Genomic DNA, 20712 nt, shown 5'->3' on the forward strand with positions numbered 1-20712 from the left:
CCTGCAGCCTCAACACTGAAGCCTGTTTCCTTGCTGGCTTCCAAGAAACACCTACTTACAGCAAACATTTCCAGTTTTTTAGTAGCTTTTCTGGCAGTTTATGGTAATGTCACAGGGAATGACATGCTGACATCATGTGTCCCCTAGCTTGCTTCTCCTGCCCACTTCATGTCCCTCTTTTTCTCTTTTTGATGGAACCAAGCAATTATTTCTTTTATCTTCTGCAACATATACAGATTCCCTTAGGACTTCAGCCTCTGGCCCAGGTAGCTTGTTAAGGAAAATCTCCCTACAGATACAGTCTCCCATTCTAACAAAAATTCTGGTGTTCCCTTTACCCTAATAGACAGCGCCTTCCCAGAAATAGGCTACTACCCACTGTTTATCCCACACCCACCCTTGACTCCAGAGCTTTGGACCCAGGTCTATTAATTTTTCAAAGGCGAGTGATGGGGGACTTCTCTGGTGGTCCAATGGTTAAGAATCTGCCTTGCAATGCAGGGGATGTGGGTTCGATTCCTGGTCAGGGAACTAAGATACCACAGGCAGCAGAGCAACTAAGCCTTGCACCAGAACTCCTGATCCCGCACACCACAACTTGGTAGTCTACGCACTGCAGTGAAAGATCTCACCTGATGCAACTAAAAGCCAACGAAGCAAATAAAAGAAAGAAATTAATTAAGCTATTTTTTAAAAAGAGAGAGAGAGAGACGGACAGTGAGGGTGGGGCTGCCAGCTATAGCCTCTATGTTAGGCCTTGCCTTGAATTTCATCTTTGCATTTGCCTGTGTGTTTTCAGGCCAGTGACTTGATCTCCCTGAGCCGGATTTGTTGTTTTGTGAAATCGACTCGACACTGCTCTCCTCGTTATGAAAACTCAGGGGGAAAATCTCATTGCCAGGCTTGGTCCTAGGTGGTATGGGGCTAACGCTAGTTGTCTTTTCCTGCCTCATGTCCTCCGCTAAGCCCCAGGGGGGGTGCATAAATTTGCATTTGGGTCTCTGTCACTCGTTTACATCTTTGTTACTGTGCTACATGTCTCTTGATAGAGGAAGTTTAGCCATTTGCCTTCAACTTGTGGCTTCTGGACTGACCGTTGGGAGGGACTTGATCAGTAGCTGGTTTGAGATTATTTGAGACCATCAGCTTTGTTTTGGCTTCTCAGCCAAATTTCACGAAGAATGAGCATGGTGTCTGCATGTCTGTTTTTTTCCAGCGTGGACTGAGAAATGACTTATAAGGAGCCTTCATTGTGGAAATAAATTCAGTATGTGCGCCGAATGAAGGGAGTACGTGTGTGCTGGGTGAGCAGAGAGGGATAACATTCTGATTGAGTTATATGTCCCATTTTTCATTATGCCCAGAGGCAATGGCTATGCCCTCGGAACTCCTGGTTGTAATTAGTATCATGAGTGCCTTTGGCTGACCAGATTTTACCTTGATCACGTGAAGAATCTATATATTTTAATTGTAATCATTTGGTTTGGGTGCCTGGACACTTTATTTCCTTTTAATACTTTGTAAAGAATTAAATTCTACAAGTTCCATCCAGGGACTTCCCTGGTGGTACAGTGGGTGATAATCCGCCTGCCAGTGCAGGGGATATGGGTTTGATCCCTGGTCTGGGAAGATTCCACATGCCTCAAAACAACTAAGCCTACACACCGCAACTACCGAAGCCCATGTGCCTGGAGCCTGTGGTCCGCAAGAGAAGCCATCACAATGAGAAGCCCGCGCACTGCAGCAGAGAGTCGCCCGCTGCTAGCCGCAACTAGAGAAAGCCCGTGCAAAGGACTGAAGACCCAGCACAACCAAAAATAAGTTTAAACAATTAAAAGATGTGGGGAAAAAATTAAAGTTCTGTGCAAGGGTGACAGAACATAGTTTGCCTGACTTCCGGGACTGCCTCTTGCTCCCAGACTGAGTGAAGTAACCCACTCTGCCACCCAGAGTTCTATAACATTCTCCTGTCACAGTGACTTCACACTTTGTTGTTACTTCTGCTTTATGGTCTGTTTCACTCGTAAGAATTAGAACCCCTTAAAGGTATGGATTTTATGTCCCTTGCTTTATCTCTAGCACCTGGGAAATGACCTGGACTAGAAGAGTCAGAAATGTTGGAGGGATGGGATGGGATGGGATCTAATGGATGCAGGAACAGATACTACATGTTGTGATTGTTTTAGGATTCCAAGTAGAAACATCACCAAATAACTTTGAGCCTCAATCACATCCCTGGTTACTGTACCTCCAGAATTCGTTATTCAAGATGACAAAGATCTCCTGGAACAACATTTAATAAGCTTTGGCATGTGTAAGTGTGTGCTAAAACCTCCAAGCCAGTTCGTGAGCGAGCCTGGTTTCCACATTATATATCATAGCTCTGCACGCGGGTAAGAAGCTTCTTGAATCCTTTTCACCGTCATTCACGTGAAGAGCCTTTTGAGTCTTACAGAAACAGAGTACATGTTGCCAGGAGTGTCTGAGTCATCATGGAAGACAGTGAGAGCCGTGTATTAACTGGGTTGTCTCCAGCGAGCCTGGGGAGATGGACGAGGTACACAGGCCAAGGCCTGCCTTGCACGGGGCCCTGGTTTGGAGAGATCAGAAGGAGCTTGCCAGCTGTCTGCAGTCAGCCTGGATGGGGCCGTGGGAAGTTTCTTGCCATCCCTGGGTGCTTTGGAATGCACAGGGCCCAGGAAGCAGTTTTTTCCTCTCTCTATGAAATTGGGTCAGGAAGAGCTTTTAGGGTGCCCCCTGGTCCCGCTCCGCTTATGAAGACAGTAATTCCACCAGTACTGGTTACAGCTGTCCCTGACTTCAAGAAAGCCCAATATTAGTAGGGGGATAAACGTGAATATGTATGTAGGTATTTTTGCAAAATGTTTTCCCATCATTACTCCTTTGCTCCTCATAGTGAAGGAAGAGAACTTCGGTCACCATCTCTGTTTAGTGGAGTGCACGGGTTAAGAGCATGAACTTTAGTGTTCACATTCTTGCTTGGTCACTTCCTAGCCACGTTAGCAAGTTGCTAACATCTCTGAACTGCAATAAACCTGGTTCATAAGATGCTTGTGTGTGAATCAAATAAATCATTAATTAAATGAATTAGGTGAATGAAATTATTGGGTGGGCCCAAAAGTTCATTTGGGCTGTGAAACCCCAAACAAACTTTTGGGCCCACCCAATATTGCATGAACTTAGTACAATATCTGGCACTTGGTTAGCACTCAGTGAATGGTAGTTAGGGACATTAGTTCTGTTTCTACTTATGAATAAGCTGAAGTTCAACCAAACTAAATGACTAGGTCAAGGTTATGAAATTGGACTTGACCCCATTCATTAAATTCTTTCCGGCGTGATTCTAAGGGTGCTGTTGAGTAGCACAGAGCAGAATAAAACAACTACCTTCCCATTCTTGCTACTGCATCACGATTCTCTTGTTCTGAAAAAATGTCTCAACTTTACAGCAGAGTTACTAGATTTATCTAAATGAGTGCTCCACTTACAAAAACTGAAGTCTCTGCCCCCAGCTTGTCACAGCTAGACCTGCTGTATAGAACTAAATAGACACCTGGAGGAAATCACTTCCCGATTTGGGTGAATAAAGCTGATGAGCAGTCTTTAGGGACATTTTCTGCCTCCATGGGTGTTTTTCCCCCCTACCCCCCAGAAGAAAAAAATCCATTTTTCCATTAAGAAGGCAACTGTCAGGTGCAAAGGCTCAGAAGTCGGTAGAGCTGGGCATAGATCAGCAATGGCCATGAAGCCCCGGAATTATTTGATCTATCTGATACCACGTGTCTGCATACTTGGCAGAATCAGGATAAATGACTGCTTTTTTCCCCTCCTGTTCCTACATGTTGGGCATATACAATCATAGATAGTGAATAATAGTCCAATTCAGCTCTCAGTTTCTGCATTGATTCCCCTGGAGAAATATAATAAGTTAGTCCTTTGGTTGGTGGCTGATTTTGATTGGCAGAAAAGATAACAGCAAAAAGATTACATTTTGCCAGCATCCTAAATTCTGAAGAACAAAAGCCATATTTAAGTTATTGCCCAGCTGTTTGACATTCCCATTTTTTTTTTTTAAAGAACCTCCTAGAGAGAAAAATTCTCTCTTTCCTCTGGGAAGGAGTTAAAGGTCAGAGAATTTCCATGTAGCATTTCTGAGAGCTGTTGACAGAAGAGTTGATGAAAATACCACTGTTTTATACCCAAAAAGGAGCATGTACTTTGAGAGTCCAGTTTAGGGTCTCATGTTCAGGCAGGTAGACTGGGAGTGTAGCCAAAGTGTGTGAACTTTGAAATAAAATTGCCTGGTGCTAATCTGTTTGATCTTGAGGCACTGAACACCTTGTCCTCAATTTCTCCATTGGCAAAGTGGAATCGTTATTATCTATCTCATTAGATTTTTAAGGTAAATGAAAAAAGTCAATACAATAAAAATGCTTTCTAGCATGGTGTCTGCATAAAGTGCAGACCTGTCAGTGTTGGCTATTATTCTTATTAATATAGGATTATTAACGTTGTTAAAGGTTTTTTTTCTAATGGAAACCTTTCGTCAAATAAAATCTTACACGTAAAGAGAGCTGCTCTGGTAGAAGTGGAGCAGAGAACATATAAAAGCAGATTGGCTCAGCTCCCCTTTTCCACAATTGCAGGGAACACTCCCTCCCCCGTCCACTCCCCTGCTTGGCCGTGGAGCCCCGAGGGCCCCCATCTTCCAAGCTGTCTGGGTCTTTGACCTCTCACTGTCCACAGAGCAGACCTGAGTCCCGGACCTGCCCTGACTGTAACCCTTTCTGATGGTTTGCTGTCAGTGGGCCAGAAAAGCAAAGAGAAAGGAAGCTACCTGAGTAAGAAGGTGTCTCCCATTTCTGCCTTTTCCCAGATCCTCTCTTCTCCAGGCTGAACGTCTCCATCATTTTGGCCACTCCTTGCTGAAAATGGTTCACGGTCATCTTCAGATTCTAGTCCTTATCCTGGGCAAGTTAAAAATTCCAGCATGTTGTAGTAAGATGAATTCTTTAATAGCTGGATGCCTGTCACCTGGGAAGCTAGTTAGGGCTTCAGCCATTTGGAAGGGTCTCTCTGCAGAGATTCTGAACTGGGAGGTTTGGGGTAGGGACAGCAAAGCTGCTTAATTTAACAAGCCCCAGAGTCCTAAGTTCAATGCCAGCTATAACGTTTACTGATTGGGAGACCTCAGAGAAGTCATTACCTGACCAAGGATGTGTTCCTTTTTGCAGAAATGAGGGACTGAAGGTAGTGATCTCTAAGAAGCCTGTCCAGGTCCAAAATCTAAAGTTTTCCCTGTTCTAGCTCTGGTCTGAGCTGTGCACAGCTGGGCGAGACCCTTACCTCGTTTGTTCTGAATGCCATCCCTGTGTTAATACAAGCCGAGATCACATCAGTTTTCGTGGCTCCCGTGTGTCAGGACTGAGCCATAGTGAGCCTGTGGATAGAAATCTTTTCTGACGTCCCCCTTCACAGCCATGACTGCTGCTTCCTGTTTTCATGTAGCCTTTTGACTTTAGTGCCAAGCCTTATCCTAATCCTTTTGAAATGAAAAGGAACAGGTACATTATTAAGGATATTTAGTGTTCAGAAATGCATGTCACTGCACAAATCTCATGATTGCATGAGAACATTCTGCAGTCTACTAGATTATAGCTTCCCAGGGGGTATAAAGACGCCTCTTCTCCCTTCTCCTTTGCATAGCTCTCCTGGTTAGTGACTGTTACCTGTTGGACTGCTGTCTTGTCTGATTTGGGTTATGTACCTATCTTCTGCCCGCCTCCATTAGGGCAGTTTACCAGAATACATCCTGTGATAAGGCTATTATTCCTTTAAGCTATTCCATAAGATCAGTTCTATGACAAAAATACATACAGGATTCATACTATCCTCTATCATTTTGGATATCCCCAGGGCAAGTGGGCATATTTAAGGCTCTGAGAAGTCCTGAGACAAGAACATTGATTGCTCTTTAGCCATCTGTTTTCTAAACTTACCTGAGCCGAGGGCCCCTCTCTCTGTTGCTGCCTGTTTGTACTGTCTGGTTTAAAACTTGGTTTGGAGGCCCCTGTTTTAAAGAGCCCATCCCTTGCTCCAAGAAAAACCAAGAAGACTGGACCAGCATCTTAGGCAAGGAGAGCCTGTAACATTCTTTAGCCAGCTCTGTCTTGGGGGGCAGAGGTGGGAAGAGTGTATTTATAATAACATACAACCATCGCGTTCTGCCAAGAGCTGTTAGCTGTGGATAGTGGCCTGCGAGAATGAGATTTGCCCCCATAAAGTGTTTATCGTCTCTGTGAAATTTCATACACCCTTAAAGCAAGGGAGAAGGCTTTCTACGGCCAGTTTTGTATGTTCTTATAGCCATATATGGTACAAGATAGAGAAATGGCTTGAGAAATTAAAACAAAAGCTTTCTTCTGAAACATATTGCTTGGGATTTTGAACAAATAAGTTCAAGAGAGAGAAAAGAGTTGTTTTGAGGGTGATATGGCTTTAAGATGCGAAAGATAAAAATAGGACCGTTTTTTTTTTATTTTTAAAGAGATCTTCCTTTGAGTGTCAAGAGTCAAATGATTTGTCTCCTTACCCAGTGGAGTGGGAGGATTTACAAATATGCCTGGGGCATCTTTTGATGTAAAGGATATATGGGAGGGAGAGAAAGATTTTAAGAGTTTATTCTCTTTCTAAGGTGTTATTACCAGGTCAACCATAAGCCCAGTTGTATGTTAATATTTCCAGCAAGTTAACTTTTGTTAAGTTTTCCAGTTCTTTAAGGCAGTAAGTAGGATTTGAAAATGTACCTTGTGAAACTGGAGAAAATGTGGTAATAACTATGCAGGAAAATGGCACTCTCTTATAAGAAAATAAGACTCCTTTTAGCTCCATTTAGGGAAACAAATGACCTCTTTACCCATTTGGTGCTAGTGGTAAAGAACCCTCCTGCCAGTGCAGGAGACATGAGAGACACGAGTTCGATCCCTGGGTCGGGAAGATCCCCTGGAAGAGGAAATGGCAACCCACTCCAGTGTTCTTGCCTGGAGAATCCCATGGACAGAGGAGCCTGGGGGGCTACAGTCTATAGGGTTGCAAAGAGTTGGACACGACTGAAGTGACTTAGCACACATGCATGCATGCACGCACACCCATAGCTTCACTTGGTTTTACGCAAAGGAAGCCACTGAAGAGGAAGAATTACCTTGTCATACATTAAAACAGAACATAACTGTAATGGTGGCAACTGTCAAGGGCCTCTTCTTCTATTTCTTCTGGGGGGAGAGTCACAGAGGGGGAACTGGGAACAGAGTTGGCTTCAGGTCACTAGGAGAGTGCATTTTTACCTTCCACACATTTATTTTTGGTTACACCCTCATAAGGTACTGGCCTATTTGAACACAATCTCTTTGGTGACTTGGTATAGCAAAAATTTCACCATTCATGGGAGAAAAAGCATCACCAAGGATTCTAGTCTTCTGAGTCCACTTAGCTGTAAGAGAAAACTGGCAGGGTTAGCCAAGAGGGATAAGTGAGGCATGCCTGGTTTTTAACTTGGAGCCATATGGAGGGATTCAGTGTGGGTGATCATTGTCGTTTGTTTATTAACATCTGGGCACCCGTCACTGCACCACTTATGCTAAGTGAAACAGGTCAGTCATAAAAGGGACCAAGGCATGAATTTCCAACAAGCATTTCTGGGACCTGGCACATCAGTTATTCTTGTAAGCTAAGTGTGACCACTCACTGCAACATGGGGCAGCAAGGGTTAGGACCCCAGAGAAGGCCTGGCAGAGCCTTCTGCATCTTTAGATGAAAAGAGATGGCTTCTGGTTTCTGGAGGTTTCCTAGAAGAAACAGACTGGGGGGTATATGTCTAGGTAGGGATATGGGGCAGTGAGGGGGGCAAGGAAGTACTGCAGTCAGAAGCTTCATCAAGGAGTCAGTGATGGCCCCTGTGAGGAGGAAAAAGCCTAGTGGTGTAATTTGCTACAGTTTCTTCAGAAGGATCACTCTTCTTTGAAGTAGATGTTATTTTTTCCAAGGTAGAATAAAGTAATACTTGTAAAGCAATCAAAATTATGTACTTTTGTGTGATGCGTTAACCATCAAACTGACAGAGAAACTTTAACAAATATTTATTGAACTCTTATTGTGTGCTGCTGCAGTCCACAGGATCACAGAGTGTTGGACACGTCTGAGCCACTGAGCAACAAATTGTGTGCCAGACCCTGTGCTAAAACCACTGGAAGTAGAAGGAGTAAACCCCTCATCTATTTAGGCTGTGGTGATCAGAATTCTGTTACTTGGACCCAATTACAGACTTCTTTTTTTTTTTTTTTTTTTTGTGAAAATTCCTGCCTTCTCCCTAGACCCTAAACACCTTTCTACTTACTGTCTCTATGAATTCAGCTTTTCAAGGGCCTCTTGTAAGTAGAATCAAATGATATTTGCCTTCTGTGACTTGCTTATTTCACTTAGAGTAACGTCTTCAAGGTTCATCCCTGTTGTCAGTTCAGTTCAATCACTCAGTCGTGTCTGGCTCTTTGCGTGACCCATGGACTGCAGCACTCCAGGCTTCCCTGTCCATCACCAACTCCCAGAGCTTGCTCAAAATCATGTCCATTGAGTTGGTGATAACATCCATCCAACCATCTCATCCTCTGTCATCCCCTTCTCCTTCTGCCTTCAATCTTTCCCAACATCAGGGTCTTTTCCAGTGAGTCAGTTCTTCGAATCAGGTGGCCAAAGTATTGGAGCTTCAGCTTCAGCATCAGTTCTTCCAATGAATATTCAGGACTGATTTCCTTTAGGATTGACTGGTTTGATCTCCTTGCAGTCCAAGTGACTCTCAAGAGTCTTCTCTAACACCACACAAAGTTCAAAAGCATCAGTTCTTTGGTGCTCAGCTTTCTTTATGGTCCAAGTCTCACATCCATACATGACTACTGGAAAAACCACAGCTTTGACTAGACAGACCTTTGTTGGCAAAGTAATGTCTCTGCTTTTCTCTACTTCTGCCCTTACGCTGAATGTTTCTGAATTTGGAAGGGAGTTAAAGTGATGGGGGTGGAGGAAGGGAAGCCCAGGTGGAAGATTGACTGGTTTGATCTTCTTGCTATCCAAGGGACTCTTGAGTCTTCTCCAACACCACAGTTTTCCAAATTTGCTGACAGCAGCACTTTCACAGCATCATCTTTTAGGATTTGAAATAGCTCAGCTGAAATTCCATCACCTCCACTAGCTTTGTTTGTAGTGATGCTTCCTAAGGCCCACTTGGGTTCACACTGCAGGATGTCTGGTTCTACATGAGTGGTCACGCCATCATAATTATCTGGGTCATTAAGATCTTTTTTGTGTAGTTCTTCTGTGTATTCTTACCACCTCTTCTTAATATCTTTTGCTTCTGTTAGGTTCATACCGTTTCTGTCCTTTATTGTGCCCATCTTTGCATGAAATGTTCCCTTGGTATTTCTGATTTCCTTGAAGAGATCTCTAGTCTTTCCCATTCTATTGTTTTCCTCTATTTCATTGCACTGATCACTTAGGAAGGCTTTCTTATCTCTCCTTTCTATTCTTTGGAACTCTGCATTCAGATGGATATATCTTCCCTTTTCTCCTTTGCCTTTCACTTCTCTTCTTTTCTCAGCTATTTGTAAGACCTCCTCAGACAACCATTTTGTCTTTTTGCATTTCTTTTTCTTGGGGATGGTCTTGATCACTGCCTCCTGTACAACGTCAGGAATCTCCATCCATAGTTCTTCACGCAGTCTGTCTATCAGATCTAATCCCTTGAATCTATTTGTCACTTTCAGTGTATAATCATAAGGGATTTGTCATACCTGAATGGTCTAGTGGTTTTCCCTACTTTATTCAGTTTAAGTCTGAATTTGGCAATAAGGAGTTCATGATCTGAGCCAGTCAGCTCCCAGTCTTGTTTTTGCTGACTGAATAGAGCTTCTCCATCTTTGGCTGCAAAGAATATAATCAATCTGATTTCAGTATTGACCATCTGGTAACGTCCATGTGTAGAGTTGTCTCTTGTGTTGTTGGAAGAGGGTGTTTGCTATGACCAGTGCATTTTCTTGGCAAAAGTCTGTTAGCCTTTGCTCCAGGTATCTCTTGACTTCCTGGTTTTGCATTCTAGTTCCCTATGATGAAAAAGACATCTTTTTTTTTTTTTTTTTTGGTGTTACTTCTAGAAGTTCTTGTACAACTTCATAGAACCATTCAACTTCAACTTCCTCAGCATTAGTGGTTGGGGCATAGACTTGGATTACTTTGCTATTGAATGGTTTGCCTTAGAAATGAGCCGAGACCATTCTGTTGTTTTTGAGATTGCACCCAAGTACTGCATTTTGGACTCTTCTGTTGACTGTGAGTGCCACTCCATTTATTCTAAGGGATTCTTGCCCACAGTAGCAGATATGTTCGCTCTTGTCATCTCCTGTTTGACCACTTCCAATTTGCCTTGACTCATGGGCCTAACATTGCAGATTCCTGTGCAATATTGTTCTTTACAGTATCGGACTTTACTTTCATCACCAGTCACATCCACAGCTGGTGGTTGTTTTTGCTTTGGCTCTGTCTCTTCATTCTTTCTGGAGCTATTTCTCTAATCTTCTCCAGTAGCATATTGAGCACCTACCAACCTGGGGGAGTTCATCTTTCAGTGTCGTATCATTTTGCCTTTTCATACTGTTCATGGGGTTCTCAAGGCAAGAATACTGAAGTGGTTTGCCATTCCCTTCTCCAGTGGACCACATTCTGTCAGACCTCTTCACCATGACCCATCTGTCTTGGGTGGCCCTGCACAGCCTGGCTCATAGTTTCACTGAGTTAGACAAGGCTGTGATCCAAGTGATCAGTTTGGTTAGTTTTCTGTAATTGTGGTTTCCATTCTGTCTGCCTTCCGATGGATAAGGATAAGGGGCTTGTAGAAGCTTCCTAATGGAAGGGACATCCCTATTATTGCAGGTGTCAGAATTTCCTTCCTTTTGAAGGCTGAATTTAATACTCCATTGTGTGTGTGTGTGTGTGTGTATAAAGAAAGAGACATTGATATATCTCACACTTAGATGATTCATTCATTCATCCAAACAGTATCCATTGTTTATGGATTGATAGACATTTGGGTTGCTTCTGCCTTTTGACTATTGTGAATAATGTTGCTAGGAACCTGGGTGTACAAATGTCTGTTTAAGTTCCTCCTTTCACCTCGTTCAGGTATATACTCAGGAGTGGGACTGGTAGGACATATTCTATGTTTAATTTTTTGAGGAACTGCCATTGTGTTTTCTACAATGGCTGCACAATCTTCCATTCTCACAGTAATGCACAAGAGTTCCAATTTCTCAGCATCCTCAGAAACACTTGCTGTTTTCTTTTTAAAAAAAATAATAGCCATCTTAATTGGTATGGAGTGGTATCCTCCTGTGGTTTTGGTTTGTGTTCCCCGATGACTAGTGATGTTGAACATCTTTCTGTGTGTGTATTGGTCAATCATATATATTCTTTGGAGAAATGTCTGTTTAAGTCCTTTACCCATTTTTATATCATGTTGTTGTTGAGTTATATGAGTTCTCTATATATTCTGGATATCCGATGTATGATTTGCAGTTATTACCACTCATAGGTTGTTTTTGCATTCTGTTGATTGTGTCCTTTAATGCAGAAAAGTTTTTTTTAACTTTGATGAAGTTCAGCTTACTTGTTTTTTTGCTCCTGCTTTTTGTGTCATATCCAAGAAATCACTGCCAAAATTAGTGTCATGAAGTTTTTGCCCTGTGTTTTTCCCGTAAGAGTTTTATAGTTTTAACTCATACATTTAAGTCTGATCCATCTTAGGTTAATTTTTTAATATGGTATAAGGTATGAACCTAGCTTCATTTTTTTGCATGTGAACATCTAGTTTTCCCAGAAAATATGTTGAAAAGATGACTTTTACCCCATTGAATATTCTTGAAAATTATTTGACCGTATACGCAAAGGTTTATGTCTGGTGGCTCTTGTCCATTGGTCTATATGATTGCCTTTGTCAGTATTGCAGTGATGGCTTTGTAGAAAGGCTTGAAATCAGAAAGTATGAGACCTCCAACTTCGTTCTTTTTCTGAATTACTTTGTCTACTCAGAGTCCCTTGAGATTCCACATGAATTTTTGTATGGATTTTTCTATTTCAACAAAAACATCATTGGGATTTTTATTAGGGACTAACTTAACAGAGCAACTTTAAATAAAATATTTGTTTATATAAATCATCATTCTTATTCTAACTTGGATGTTGGGAGCCTATGGAATTATAGACACAAAATGATCCTTAGAAAATATGGATTCAGAGCCCAGCTCCTTCTACTCCATGCCTTTCCCCTCTCTGACCACTTTTGTTGGCAATTCTCTTGACCCCTTTCTCCATCTTTCTGTACCTCCAAGGCTCCTCTCCAGGGAGGAGTTGGAGAGAAACTATATTCGTGCCCATGCCTTTAATATTAGACATTGATTACAGCAGTATTGAGAAGGTTTCTCAGGCCAGGCTGCAGAAATCCTGCAGAACCACTAAGTGGATTGAGCGAGATCCACTTATGTGTCCCTCTGTGGTCTGGTGGCTAACATGGTTGTAGAGAAACTAACGAGCAACTCTGAAAGTAATCTGCAGCCTGTGTGGCTAGAGTCCATGCACTTAACAACAAACTAGCAAACTAGCAAACAAACAAAACTGGTTTCAGTTATCCTAACAAATTTGTATACTCAACACTGACATCTTAACAAATTATAGGAAATTGTATAGGCCCAATGTATAGGCCCAAAATTATAGGCCCAATGGTCAGACCTTTTCCTGAAGATTCAGGCTAGACCCAACCTCTGAGCAGGTTTAAAATCACAGTAGGGTGACAGGAACTAAGATCAGCTGGCCTAGATTGTGCTCCCTGGGTGCCTGTTACCCCAGCCAGACCACCAACATCTCCCTAACTAGGAAGCTGGGGACAGAAGGGACCAGGGGCCACTGCTGGTCCTCGTGGAGGAAGAGAGGAAGAAATACTTGTTTATCTGCCTTGGACAGTATTTTCATTTAGAAAGTGTTTTGGTTACTGTCAGGGAAGGTTAAAGGCTGGTTGCCAGAAAAACCAAATTTTCCCTTACCCACAGGAGGATTAATGCTCTCCTTAAACTCTTTTCTTCAAAAAGCCTTTTCTCTTCTTCAAAGCCCTCCTGTTTCTGCAGCATTTCAAATGAGACTTTTCCTTTTTGCGGTGGTTTGTCAGTTGGTGGTGGGTGAACCTGGTGAGCTGGCCTTTTAAAGCTGAGATCAGACCACGGGGCGTGGTTCACAAACTCTGTTCGGGGGCCCTGTGATCAGCATTCCAAGTCCAAACTAGGGGACTTCCTTGGTGGTCCAGTGGCTAAGACTCCATGCTCCTAACGTAGGGGGCCTGGGTTTGATCCCTGGTCAGGGAACTGGATCCCACATGCCTCAACAAAGAGTTCTGCTGCAACTCAGACCTGGTATAGCAAAGCATAAAATACAAACTAGGGCAGAATTTACCAACATCTATTACATATAATAAGTCATGGAATTTTGCATATGGATATTTGGGATGTTTATTGGGCATGATGTAATGTATTATTCTTATTATATTCAGTAGTCTGAAACTTAAGACCATTATCCTTAGAATTACTTTTGGCACAAAGACCTGATTATGTTCCCAGATCTGACCAATTCCCAGCAAAATGTCATGCTAAACAAATACATATAAATAAATAAAGCTCTAACAGTAGCCATTTCAGATTAGTTTTAAACCTAGTCCTTTTTGGGGCCTTCCGCCCTGTGGCTCAGACGGTAAAGCATCTGCCTATAATGCAGGAGACCCGGGTTCAATCCCTGAGTCGGGAAGATCTCCTGAAGAAGACAATGGCAACCCACTCCAGTATTCTTGCCTGGAAAATACCATGGACGGAGGAGCCTGGTAGGGCTACAGTCCATGGGGTCGCAAAGAGTTGGACACCACTGAGCGACTTCACTTTCCTTTTGATTGATTGCATTTATCAAAAGAATAGATTGAGTATGAAATAAATATTTTAAAAATAGTTATATATTTTACATATAAAATCAGTATTTCTGATTTAATGAAGCAGTGTTTCCCCAACTTTAGTCTTTCACAAGCTTGCTGTGCGAGTCTTGCCAAATCAGTAAACTGCTTGTGTTTTTATTTGTTTCATAGTTTCCTTAAATCAACTCAAATTAAATCTGCGTCTGAACCGTCCCATGAAACTGCTGATTTATATGTGAACTGCTTGTCTTTTATGATATGCAGCAGATAAATAGGTAACTTTTAAAATATAAACATGTGAATCCATGTGTCATCAGAAGTGTTCATCTCACTTCCTTCCGTGGACCACATACCATTGTTGGGAGAATGCTGGTGGTCAGAGCATTTCTTTCACGCTTTCTTCCTTTCTCTCTCTAGAGTTATTAGAGAGAGAAGTGTTCTTAATTTTAAAGGACTCACCCCACCCTCTCTCTCCCTCATTTGTCTTCCTGGAACACCAGATTTTAATTCACTAGCAGCTCATCCAAGGTTGAGTATTTCTTGGGCCTTTCCTGGCAGTCCAGTGGTCCAGGGCACAGGGGCGTGGGTTTGATACCTGGTCAGGACACTAAGATCCTGCATGCCACATGGCCAAAATAAATAAAAGTTTGAGTATACCTTGACCCGGCCCATTTTCTGCATTTACTGGTAAGGGAAATGATTGAAGTTAAAGACACACCTGTATGTCATAGCAGGCGGTAACCATAGAACTTAGCAAGTGAGCCTAGCTGTGTTCTTGGGGCCCAGCCTCTCCAGGCCTCTTGGAGACTCACTGAGATTCAAATGGAAGCAGAGCTGAAAGGACTCTAGAGAAAAGCCTACCCTCTTACAAATGGGGGATGGAGGGGCGGAGTGGTATACCTCAGCTGGTATCACACTGGCCACTTTGCCTGCCTCCCCAGGCCTCTCCTGCATTTATCTCACACACTCAGAAGCCTGGTAGGAATCACAGAAGCCTAGTGTTAGAAATGGCTGCTTTCCACCTCAGCCAAGGTCTGAGGTCACAGGTGTGATACCCCAGGAATGACAGAAATGTGTCCAGTTCACCTGCACAAGACCACTCATGACCTGGAGCCCCTTCAGTGTTTAGGGGAAGAGATGGTGAAGGACCGGGCAGTCTGGCATACTGCTGTCCACGGGGTCACAAAACGCCGGACACGACTGAGCGACTGAACAACAGCAGCAACTGGCTGTGACCTAATTCTAAAGTATTGATGGTCTGATGGTGCTCTGGTGCCCAGTAGCCCTACTCAGGGAACTTCTGTTCCAGAAACCAAATTCAGAACCATCCCCTCGGACTATGTCTTACAGCTATAATGAGCAGCCTTGAAATGTCCCCAAGATCCTATAACAAGGGGAACCCAGGCAAAATGCCAAGTGGAAATTCTGAAGCTCTGAGTCCTAATCCTTAGTTTGGACTGAAAGGTTGTAATAAAACCCTAATGACTGATCACAGATTTTGAGTCTCTCTTGCCTTAAGTGTGACTTGCAAATGTTACAACTACCCACCAACAATTCAGAAACCATTTAGTATTTTCTATGCTCTGGCAGGCTTAGGGAAACAAGGATGTATGGGGGCAGGTCTCTGCTCTGGAGGGATTCACAGACCAGGGGAACAAGCCAACCCATAGCGCCTCCTCCATGAAGCTCTCCCAGAGTCTCTGGGGAGAATCAGGAGATCCCAATCCTCGGGTCTCCCGGAACTATGTGCCGCCCTCTACAGCCTTGACATTGCTTCTGTGCTCTGTTTTGAGGTCTGCTGCCTCTTTGAACAGTGAGTTCCTAAAGGCCAGGGGCTATATTCCCAGTGCCTGGTGTAAGTAGGTGGCCCTCCAAATGCTTTTATAAAAAGGGAAGTTTGGACAGTGTTCTGGAGAAGCAGAGTAGGTAAAAATACCAGGTGATGATGCAATGAACCGGTAGTTCATTCAGCCCGAGGGTCTCAGGGAGCTTGACAAAGGATGAAGGCATTGAGCTGGGGTTTGAAAGACAGGAGTTTCTGGGAGCCATCTGGGGACAGCCTGGGAAGTGACGATGCATCCGTCATGTGAGCCCCTTCTTGCACCTGGCAGCCTTCCTGAAGGAAACACACGTCTTTGATTGGCCTACACATTTCTCTTAGACAAGTCAGGTGTTTGGTTAACTCTGGATCAGTCTCTAACTGGTTCGTAACAACTGATTGCTAGCTGTGCATGTTAAGATTTAAAATTACACAGAAATGCTAGGCAGGGGCATTTCTTGTCCAAATTATTTCAGGCGAGCTTTGTAAGAGTTCCAGGGAATGTGTGGGAGCAGAGAAGTCACAGTGATGCATGTGCTTCTGCTCAGTAGGGAGTAGTTCTGAAACTTCTTTAGAAAAGAAGAGCAAACCTCTGATCCCGATTTGCTGTAGCTCCTATAAGGACATTGTTGCAATCTCCCATGCCCCACTCAAAACCCTTTTCTCTGGGACTTCTTTTCTACCAAGTGATAAAATGTATGTATTGATTATATGAATTATCTGTTCCTCCCCGCTAGAGTGTAACATCCATGAAGGCAGGGATCTCCGCGTTGTCATTGATGTATCCCAGTGCCTAGAAAAACGTGTGGCATATACTAGGCACTCATTAGATTTGTTTTTAATTTTTTAAAAATAATTATTTTGGCTGCCGTGGGTCTTCGTTGCGACACGTGGGCTCTTCATTGCTGTCCTCGGGCTTTCTCTGGTTGTGGCAAACGGGGGCTACTCTCTAGCTGCGATGTGCGGGCTGCTCATTGCAGTGTCCTCTTATGTTGCGGAGCACAAACCCTGGGGCATGGGGGCTTCAGAAGTGCGGCAGGAGGGCTCTCTAGCTGTGGCTCAAGTTTAGTTGCCCCGCCGCATGTGGGATCGTAGTTCCCAGACCACGGAGGGAACCCGTGTCCCCTGCATTGGCAGAGGGATTCTTAACTACTGGGCCACCAGGGACGACCCATCTTTGAATGTTGATATCAATGAATTTACTGAATGTATGAATGAATATACTGAATGTACGAATGAATGAATATTTCTGCCTCAGATCTGAGCCCAAGTAAAGGGAAGGACAGCAGTCCTGAGAGGGTAGAACTCGCGATTGGAGGGTCACTGCTGCCCTCCAGAGAGCTGGCCTCTGTGGCATAGGCTGCCTCCTATCCAGTGGCTGGGCTGGTTTGTCCCCCACCATGGATGTCGTGAATATACTCAAGCAGTAGATGAGGTAGATGCCCTGAAGTCCTCTGGTCATCTAAGTGGCTGTCATTTAGTGTTCTTTATTGCGGGAGGTAGCTGGGATGCAGTCCCAAAGAGCACTGTGTCGAGAGACCTGAGCCCAAATCCCACACTGGACCATCTCCTGTGGTGTGATGGAGGGTCAGTCATAGCCCTCTCCAAGCCTCAGTCTCCCCATTCTTCAGACGGGGGCAGTGAGCCCCTCTTCTCAGAGTGCCTAGCACGATACCTCCTGAGGCCAGGAGGCCCTCCATGAGCAGCGTGTCCCACCCGAGGAGACCCTCCGAGGGGCTGGCGGTGTGGGTGGGTTCCGCAAGCCTGTTTCCCAGCCAGTCCCCAAGCTCTCCCCAGGAAAAGATCCAGCAATGCGCCGTGCGTTTTGTAAGGGAGGATCGCACAGCAGCCCCTGCTCCAAACCCGAATCCCCGGGAAGTCAGGAAGATGTATGTGTTTTAAAACATTGGGAGGTCTGCGTTGGATCACCCCGGAGCTGCGGCTTCCCGCCGCACCGCCCCCCCTCCCCCGGAGCAGCTGAGAGGGAAGGGAGGCCAGTTCGTCTGCCGGGAGTGCTCCCGGCTCGTGTCCCACAAGGGGCTGCCTTCGCTCGGCTTTGGCGGCCGTTGACTTTTAAATCATAAAAAGCCGCTCTTATACACAGTTTACTCTGCTGCTCGAAGGCGGTGGAACGTAGGTATTTAAAAAGGGGAAAAAAAAAAAAAAAAAAAGAGCAGAAGAAGCAGCCGTTAATCCCGCCAGGCTTCTGGGCACTGGAGCAGTTGCGGATGACAAAAGTTAATTAGAAACATGAGCAGTTTAACCGAAAACACTTGTGACAATCGGAAGGACAGCCTCTCGCGTTGGAGAAGTTTTCTTAGGGAATCGTTGCGGGAGAAAGTGACTGCGGCCGGGTAAGTCGTGTCCCTGTGACTTTGCAAGTGCGGGGGACGGGCTCTTTGGGGGCCGAGGTGCTGCACCCTGTCTGCGCTGGGCAGGCGTGGTCGTGGGTGGGCGCGGGGATGGGCTCACAGCTGTGTCCCGGCCCCCTTCCCTCTAACAGCTGTCCCTACGTGGAGGATGGCGCTGTGTGGCTTTGCCTGCTGCCTGAGCAAGGGAGCTCTGACGTTCAGGTCATCAATCTAGGCTGCCTCGGTGCCTAGCAGAGTGCCAGTTTGGAACCTGCCCGTCTCCGAATAATTCCAGTTCCAATTTGGAAATGTTTTGAGGCTTTTCTGAGAAAAGGGGCTGGCTGGGAAACTACACCCTGTGTGCCAAGGGGGAAGCCTTGACTTTGAGATAACCTGCGTGTTTTCCTGCTGACGGTGAAGCCTCGTGCTCAGTTCATACTCTTAAGCTCGAAAGCCTTTTTTTAAACTCCAGCCTGCACCACATTGGTAACTCTTTTAAAAGTGCCAACATAGGGAAAACGTATATGCTTTGATGGGATTTAGCAATTTCTGTGGGTAATTACGTCTGTCAAGATTATCCTTGGTTTCTCTTTTTTCTGGATTTTTTTTTTTTTTGGAATCTGTTCTGTGTTAATGTCTCTGGTACATTGTTTACTTAAAGTTGGATAATCCTCCATTGTTTGTCTCTGATACATTGTTTTCTTAAAGTTGGATAATCCTCCATTGTTTCCCTTTAGTTGGATAACGGGGTTATGGGTTGAATCATTCAAGACAGGAGATATTTCTTGTACCATTCCCGCACAGTCAGTGGTGGTGTGGATTTTTGTTTGTTTTCCCATGAAGTGTGTGCTTAATTGTGCCACATGCATGTGGATGTTAAGGTCGGTGTGCATTCACATAGCATATGCCAAAATGTGGGGGGTGGGTGGGGGGCGGGGGGAGGAGGGGATGTGAACAGTACTTGATGGAGCGTGGGAGAAAGTCAAGGTGGAATTTAAATTGAGACACAGGTAGTGGAGCTACGTGGCATCCGGGTTGGAGCGATCGGCCGCCCAGCCGTGGCCGACGCCCTCTCGTGATGAGTGCAGGTCCATGCGTGTAACTCAGGTCTCCCTCTCTTCCCCGTCTCCGCAGAGCCTTTGGCGAGCCCTGCATCCTCCCACCCCGCAATGAGCGAAGATGCGCCCGCTGCTTTGGAGGGAGGCGGCGGGTGTGGCCCTGCTAGCTGCGGCGCCTCCTCGGCCATCCCCCAGCCCGGCTCGGCCTCCAAGCCCTGGCGCAGCAAGTCGGTCAGCGTGAAGCACAGCGCCGCGGCCGCCGCGCTCTCCGTCAAGCCGCCCACGCCGGAGCCCCCCCGGCCCGCCCCTGAAGCCCTGAAGCCGGCCCCCAACAATCAGAGGTCCATGCTGGAAAAACTAAAACTTTTCAACAGCAAGGGGGCTTCCAAGGCGGGCGAGGGCCCGGGGTCGCGGGACACGAGCTGCGAGCGGCTGGAGATCCTGCCCAGCTTCGAGGAGAGCGAAGAGATGGAGGCGGGCGGACGCCCGCTGTCCGCGGCCGGTCCCCTGTCCAACAGCCCCAAGATCGCCCTTAAGGGCATCGCCCAGAGGACTTTCAGCCGGGCACTGACCAACAAGAAGAGCTCCCCGAAAGGCAGTGAGAAGGAAAAGGAGAAACAACAGCGCGAGAAGGAGAAAAGCAAGGACCTCACCAAGAGAGCCTCCGTGACAGAGAGGCCGGACCTCAGAGAGGGGCCGAGAGAAGACCCCAGCGGGGCCGCCCTGACCGAGATGCCCAAAAAGTCCTCCAAGATCGCCAGCTTCATCCCCAAAGGGGGGAAGCTCAACAGTGCCAAGAAGGAGGCCCCGGCCCCTTCCCACAGCGGGATACCAAAACCAGGGATGAAGAGCGTGCCCGGGAAATCCCCAAGTGCCCCCACGCCTTCCAAGGACGGGGAGCGAGCCCGGGGTGGGAAGCCGAGCTCGGGGCTCCCCCAGCAGAAGCCCCCGCTGGACGGCAGGCACTCCAGCTCCTCCTCCAGCCTGGCATCCTCGGAAGGAAAAGGCCCCGGAGGGACCGGCCTGAACCACAGCATCAGCAGCCAGACTGTCAGTGCGTCCGTGGGGACCACCCAGACCACAGGAAGCAATACTGTCAGTGTCCAGCTACCTCAGCCCCAGCAGCAATACAGCCACCCCAACACTGCCACCGTGGCGCCTTTCATGTACAGGTAGGAGCAGCTGCCCCCTCCCCGGCCTTGCCCAGCCCTGGGCAAGGGGTCTTCAGGGGCAGGGGTCTTCCGGGAACATTGAGGCTGACAGCTCAGGGGCCCCGTGATCAGCTCCTGATAGAGACATACGTGGTGTGCTTGAGGGACAGTTAATTCAGTGTGGCTGGGGCGTGGGGGTAGGTTAGAAAGCTAAAGATAGGAAGGAAAATGTGAGTGATCCTAAGATGCAGAGGAGTGGCCCAGGCAC

The 20712-nt window shown here is 45.7% G+C and overlaps 1 protein-coding gene across 23 annotated transcripts in view; it reads left to right on the forward strand.

Annotated features, from left to right (window-relative positions):
- NAV2 (neuron navigator 2) overlaps positions 1–20712 on the forward strand; it is a 423563-nt gene that overhangs the window by 227516 nt on the left and 175335 nt on the right. For 20 of the 23 annotated variants that reach the window (XR_015157994.1, XM_086385216.1, XM_086385183.1 and 17 more), the window contains one exon: positions 19370–20465. Coding sequence is in view for 22 of the 23 variants with exons in the window: in XM_086385216.1 (XP_086241342.1) it covers positions 19370–20465 (1096 nt within the window). In the remaining variant the exon portion in view is untranslated. Of the gene's footprint in view, positions 1–13237; positions 18239–19369; positions 20466–20712 lie in introns of those variants that run through there. The other 3 variants (XM_086385203.1, XM_086385205.1, XM_086385204.1) reach the window with 1 other exon arrangement.

The sequence above is a fragment of the Bos grunniens genome, chromosome 29 (assembly GCF_055505025.1).
Source record: "Bos grunniens cultivar Pamir isolate PY7600 chromosome 29, Bosgru_T2T1.0, whole genome shotgun sequence".
In the NCBI taxonomy this organism is placed as follows: domain Eukaryota; kingdom Metazoa; phylum Chordata; class Mammalia; order Artiodactyla; family Bovidae; genus Bos; species Bos grunniens.